This window comes from Cottoperca gobio, chromosome 15 (assembly GCF_900634415.1).
Source record: "Cottoperca gobio chromosome 15, fCotGob3.1, whole genome shotgun sequence".
In the NCBI taxonomy this organism is placed as follows: domain Eukaryota; kingdom Metazoa; phylum Chordata; class Actinopteri; order Perciformes; family Bovichtidae; genus Cottoperca; species Cottoperca gobio.
Genome location: NC_041369.1, coordinates 18,617,220 through 18,623,680, shown reverse-complemented (window position 1 = coordinate 18,623,680; position 6,461 = coordinate 18,617,220). Strand labels below are relative to the sequence as shown.

The window sequence follows — 6,461 nt, the reverse complement described above, 5'->3', positions numbered from 1 at the left end:
ACGCAGTTTGCATTGTGATGCTAATGTGAGTTCCTGGCGTCACAGGGAGACCGTGCAAGGAGACGCTGCACTGGTGTCCACCACGCTGGCTTTGAACCTTATTTTGCCCTTCGATGTCTGACTGACTGATGGATCGTGTCTGACTGAAACACTGTGTCTGTCACTGTGTCCTCCTACTTGTATGTTTCTGTCAATCAGCTGGTTGCATTTTTTAATTCTCCTCACTGGTATGTTTCCATATAATTATGTTCCGTCTCTATGCCTCCTCTTTCTCTGCACTTGCTCGTTAGATATCGTTTCCTAAATGTGGCCCTCTGGCACATCTTCACACCTCTGCATTTTTTATCTGCCTCACCCATTAATCTTCCTCTCTGCAAGTGCCTCATCTTTCCATATCTCCCTGCTGTCACTCTTTGTGTTGTTCCTTTTATCTGCGGTTCACATCAAACACTGGCACCAGATTGATTCTCATGTGAACAAGGCTGCAGTGGGGGGCCAGGGCCCTCGTCCCTGTGCTTTGAAGCTCCTTCCCATCCTGTGTCCCCCCTACTGCAACACACACACACACACACACACACACACACACACACACACACACACACACACACATGTCAAATCACAACTTTTAATTTTCCATAGGCAAACAAAGTTTACACAATTGCACTTGGTATGACATTAAGCAGAACACACAACAGTACAGCAGTGTGCCAGACATCATTGCAGGGGCAGTGCAACAATGTGCATAACATGACAGAACAAGTTGTGATATAAATGATCATTTCCTGTGTGGTTTCATTCCAGACTTTAAATTCTGACTCACATATTCAAACAACCTCAACCAGGTTTGAACAGTTTCTTATTTGTTTAAGTAGCATCCATGGATTCTCTGGACTTGGTGAGCCCGTACCTGTTCAGGTACAAAAGAAGAAACTTTCTGGTCAAGGATGAAATGCGACCCAAGGACCTTGATGCCCTCCAGCATTTTGAGCTCCGTCCTACTGATATCTTCCTCGTTACATACCCCAAATCAGGTCAGTTGTTTATTTTTTTAATCAAAAAACTGATTACAAGCATATTTATATATCATTCATGAGTAAATCAACTGAATGAAAACGTTTATATAACCTGCATGCTTTGAAAAATCAGCATACAAATTATTAATACATAACAAATAGACTTTGATTACATTGTTAACATTATATGAATAGATGTATTATGAATCCACTGTCCTACTTAAAATCCCATTTAGTTTCAATGCTAGATCATTTTCTATTTACATTTTTACTACAAAGAGCACTGTCTTTTACAGTCGTATATTTAATCCATTCTAGTGTCTTTTTAGAATAGTAACTTCACAATATATATTCAATGATACTTTTTTCAGCCCCGAGTAGAGTCTGCAGGTCTTCCCTTCAGCCTCGGGCAGATAAAGTGTGTGCATACCGATACTTAAGTACATTGTTAAACGTGCAACAACATGACAGAACAAAGCCTTGCTAGCCTTGCTGGCAGCTCTGTGACTGGATTCAGTCTTTTCCACTAGAGTTTTGGGTCTTTCTATGAGATCTGTGTTAAAACCTCTTAGAAAGTGGGCGAATTTACCCGAAAATACCTACAAACGACATACCCAGAGTAAATTGAAAGCTGCTCTTCAACCATTTGCACCAACTGCATGATTGTGGGCTCATTCAAAAGATAACTCTCTTATTGTTCTTGCAAAACAGTGAAGAATCACTCCAAGTGCTTCTGGCACTGAGTAATAGTGGTCTGAATACACTGAATTTGAAGAAAATACACTCCGTCTGAAGTTTGTTGTTGAAAAAGATGTCTGAAGATGGGTATAGCTGGTAGTCCAGAGCTGAAATACACAATAGAAACATAGAACCAAGTGTTATCAAGTTCACCACCCAATTTCAGATAAAAAGGGATAAAAACTTAAAGTGACGCATCTAACGAAAGAGGCGCTCGTTTTCTATACGATGTGCGCGCCACCAGGACGCTGAGCTGATCCAGGGTCAGTCTGTAACTAAAGAAGAGGGTGGGCACTTTCTTATCAGGTTGACACTCATTGGATCATGAATGTTGTAAAAAACCCATCGAAGCTCCGATTGGCTCAAATGAAGTGTCAATCTAACGCTGAGAGCCCACGCTGAAACCAGGATGTGTCTGTACCGTGATGAGCGCACGAGATGTTAAGTTATGACTGTGTATGATCACACGATGTAAAAATCGACCAGCTGATTTCACAGATTGCAACAGCTGTTCATGGACTTTTATCGATGTGACGATGTTCACAGTGGATATCTTTTTACCGGAAACGAACGTGTGGACCTCTGGCAAAGCCTTAGGAGCGTCTTTTTCAAAATATTGCTGAAAAGAGGATATTTATGAGGCTTTATACGTAAGTGGGCTCAAAGTTATGATTTAGATTTTGAGTGTACTTGCTAGTTTGAGGAGCTGATTGTACCTGCTGTTGTGATTTTTTGTCCCCTACATTTATATCAATGAGGGTGGACTAAATAATAGAAACACGGTCTGGCAAGGTCCAACTGCTCTTTTGTATTTCAAACAGCATCTATTTCAATTGACTGTGCAGGCACAACATGGCTGCAGCAGGTCCTGGTCCAGATCATGGAAGCTGCACACCCTGACTGGGCAGAAGATGTCACCAACAGGACACGAGTTCCTTGGCTTGAGGAGAGAAATGCGGACAACCCTTTACGAGAAAGGTCAGATCCTCGGATCTTTGGCTCACATCTCCCTCCTGACATGTTGCCCCAGGGAGTGAAAGCTCAACGACTCAAGGTCATTTAATTTGCAATATTCAAGCATTGATTCAAGCACAGTGCACAGGATTCATTTTGTTTTATTTCTAGATTGTGTATGTTTGGAGGAACCCCAAAGATGTCCTGGTGTCCTTCTATCACTTTGCCCACAGTTGGGTGTTGCTGGAAACACCAAAGAGCTTTGAGGATTTCTTTCAGCAGTTCCTGGATGGTGATGGTAGGTTCAGGATTATGGGGTTAGTAACGTTTTGTAAAATAGAATAATTGTTTCACAACTATGTTTTTGTATCTATACACGTAGCATCGTCAGATTTTATTGTAAGATACAACAAAGACTTGACATTTGATAGTTTATTTTTGTACGTTTGGCAGCATTTATTTAGGATTTAGGAAACAATCGGTCTCCCTCACCTTTTACACACACATATCGTTTCTCCAACAGTTTACATGGGTTCCTGGTTTGATCATGTGCGAGAATATCAGGAAACACGAGACCAACTGGACATCCATTTTGTGCAGTACGAGCGCATGTTGAAGGTTGGGAATCTTCTTTTTTCTATTATATGGTTAGTAGAACATTTGGCGACAGTTGAAGATGAAAGTTGTTCTTAAAAAACTTCTATCAATGTTGAATAATATACACATACTGTATACATATTGTTCATAAACCCCTGTGATTGACAGGACCTCAGAGGGGAAGTTGTGAAGCTTTGTGCGTTCCTGGGAAAAGATTTGACAGAGGAAGCCGTTGATCATGTTGTGGAGATGTCTACCTTCAAAAACATGAAGACCAACCCCAAAGCCAACTACAAGGACTTAGTTGAAACCAAACGCTACTCTGCCAAAACCATGCGCAAAGGTTTGTTTCCTCTGTTTCCTTTACTTCCATACTTTTATAGGTGGGAAAGAACTAACCAGCAGATCAGTACAGACAGGTAAATCTCTTACTTTGTCTGTCCTAACAGGTATAGCAGGCGACTGGAAGAATGTCTTCACAGTGGCCCAGGATGAACATTTTGATAAAGAATTTAAAAAGAAGATGAGTAACGTGCCTCTCAGCTGCACCTGGGAGATCAAACAGTAGTTCATCTTAATTCAGCTCAGCCCTCAGTATGACCTCTCAGGCTAAAAGTAAAACACAGTGATTCACTCGCTCAGTGATCCTTGAACCTCTCTGTGCAGGGAAACACTCCTCCATTACAATCACAAACAGTTAGTTAGTTCATCTTTCCCCAAACAGGTTGTTTATACTATGTGAAAATGTGCTTTTCTGTAATTTGGGTGAACTGACCCTTTATCACAAAGCAGAAATAAATGATCAATTAACCATACAAGTAGTACAATAGATCTCTATAGTGTGTGTGTGTGTGTGTGTGTGTGTGTGTGTGTGTGTGTGAAGGGACATTATCGAATGTCTCTCCTCTTATTTAAGGCACTTAATGCTTGTACTATGGTAATGTTTTAACCATTTATTTTCTGTAACTGCTGCATCTTTGTTAACTTACATTTTTCCTGTCACTGAAGATTTCAAGTTTATCGTCAGTGTTTTGAGTTCAAAGAAGTTGAAGAAGAATATAAGCTTTTATATACGCATTGGTCATTGTGTTGACTTTACACCTCGACACTAGCCGGGGCTTTGATGAGATGTCAATAAATCCACCGGAAACAAGTGATGTTGTGACTCTCTTTTTCAATTGAACGGTCAAGCATGAAGTTCAGCCCTGGGACAGCCTTGTGCCTCACTGCGCCAGCATTGTCAATTTCCTGACTGCGTGAAGACGTACAACCCACATAACTTATTTTTTTAACAGCAAGGCCCTTTGAGTGTGTCCGAGGCTGAACCATATTTAACCTTTCTGTGTCAGACCACCCGCTAGTGGCTGGGCCTCTGACGGCCATTCACCACCCCAGTGGCACCGACAAGCTAGCCGAATATGATATAGAGCTGGACTGCAGACGAACGGCACAATTTATTCCCCACAAAACGCAAACATCTTTAGAAGATGTGTTGTGCGCTGCCTCACAAAGGCTCTGTAGGCCACAATGCCACAGCAGCAGTATAAATTACCTTCAGCTTGAGGTGGTGGGTTTTATGTAGAGAACATCCACACCCTGCTCTTCCCATGATAAACACACAGGGGGGCTCGCTGAGGGAGCCGGAGCTATATCATTGATTTTTGGTTATGTTTAGTTTGGATAGAAAAAGATTACGTGAAACGTATAAAAACAAGTTAAAATGGTTGTTTTCTGACATCTTTTTCTATTAAATCCTACAAATACTGACACAATTGATGAGCAATTGATTGATTGGCATGAAAAGTGACTTAAATCGATAATTAGTTATCAAAATAGTTGCCAATTAATCAACCAGTTGATTACTTGTACTTTCTACTACTAGTCGTTTCAACAGGATACACATTCTGATGACGATCTGAGCATTTCACTTAAGCAAATACTTTATTAAATTAATAATTAATAAAGATTCAATAGGTTTCAGAGTGTTTTATAGGACTAAAAAGTTAATTACACATTAAATCGAGCCTGTATCACTAAAAGGATATTCTATACTCTCTAGTCTCTTAATAATTCAACAGCTACTATACTTTACTTTTATTACTCAGCACAGATGCCTTTACACAACTCCACATCCACACTTCTGCACAGTGCTGCTCACTGAAGGCAGAGACATCAACCGTCCCGTTACTGGGATTATAACTGGAATATAAACACTGAATTTTAAATTGTAACCCTTTACGAATCTACTACTCATTTAAAAAAAGGAATAACATTTCTGTAATGTTACTTAGTAATGCTTTACTGCCCAACACTGCAGAGGGTTAGGGTCATACGCTCTGTTAAATATATAGAATATAAACAGATTATCTTTTAAATGTTTGCACAGAGAAAAGGAAGTGTGTAATCCATGATCCACGCCTCTTGTTATGAAAGTGGTGTAATTTTCCACTTTGATTTTAATTCATCAGTCAGTTGAAGAAGAGAGAGGAGCAGGAGAGAGAGACGAGAGAGTATAGAGACCGCAGCGGAGAGAGAGAGAGAGCGAGAGAGAGAGAGAGGAAGAGAGAGAGCAGAGAGAGAGAGAGAGAGATAGAGAGGAGAGAGAGAGAGAAAGAGAGGAGAGAGGAGGGAGGAGGAGAGAGGAGAGAGAGAGGGATAGGAGGAGAGAGAGAGGAGAGAGAGAGAGAGAGAGAGAGAGAGAGTAGAGGGGAGATATTGAGAGAGAGGAGATGATGATAGTAGTCGGAGAGAGAGAGTAGGTAGCTATTCTATTAGTATCTTTCTATATCCTATTTTTAGCTGATCACTATATTCTCTCTCTCCTCCTCAGGATATTCTCTCGATATAGATCTCAATATCTCTCTCTTCTCTCTCTATGTCTCACTCTCTTGTCTCTCTTGTACTCTATCTCTATCGCTCTCTATATCTCTCTGCTATCTCTCTCTATCTCTCTCTCTCTATCTTCGTTGCTCTCTCGCTCTCTCTCTCTCTCTCTTCTCTCTCTCTCTCTCTCTATTTCTCTCTGCTCTCTCTCTATACGCTCTCTATTCTATACTCTCTAGCTCTCTCTCTCTCTCTATCTCTCTCTCTCTCAGGCTCTTTCTTCATCACGTGTTGCCTTGTCATGACCTTTTGCAGATGACACTCAGCAGTCCCAGA

The 6,461-nt window shown here is 40.9% G+C and overlaps 1 protein-coding gene across 1 annotated transcript; it reads left to right on the top strand.

The window, feature by feature from the left end:
• Window positions 1-877: 877 nt before the first annotated feature.
• LOC115020294 (amine sulfotransferase-like) lies at window positions 878-3,870 on the top strand. Its single transcript, XM_029450246.1, has 6 exons — window positions 878-1,031; window positions 2,597-2,805; window positions 2,877-3,003; window positions 3,229-3,323; window positions 3,471-3,645; window positions 3,752-3,870. Exons 1-6 carry the CDS (start codon window positions 878-880, stop codon window positions 3,868-3,870), a joined length of 879 nt encoding a protein of 292 aa, XP_029306106.1.
• The last annotated feature ends 2,591 nt before the right edge of the window (window positions 3,871-6,461 follow it).

Bases quoted from the DNA above. Each gene is read 5' to 3' on its own strand.
- LOC115020294 (XM_029450246.1), top strand. From the start codon at position 878: ATGGATTCTCTGGACTTGGTGAGCCCGTACCTGTTCAGGTACAAAAGA. The intron at 2,806-2,876 runs GTCATTTAATTT...TTTTATTTCTAG, and splicing joins TGAAAGCTCAACGACTCAAG to ATTGTGTATGTTTGGAGGAA. The intron at 3,324-3,470 runs GTTGGGAATCTT...TGTGATTGACAG, and splicing joins AGTACGAGCGCATGTTGAAG to GACCTCAGAGGGGAAGTTGT.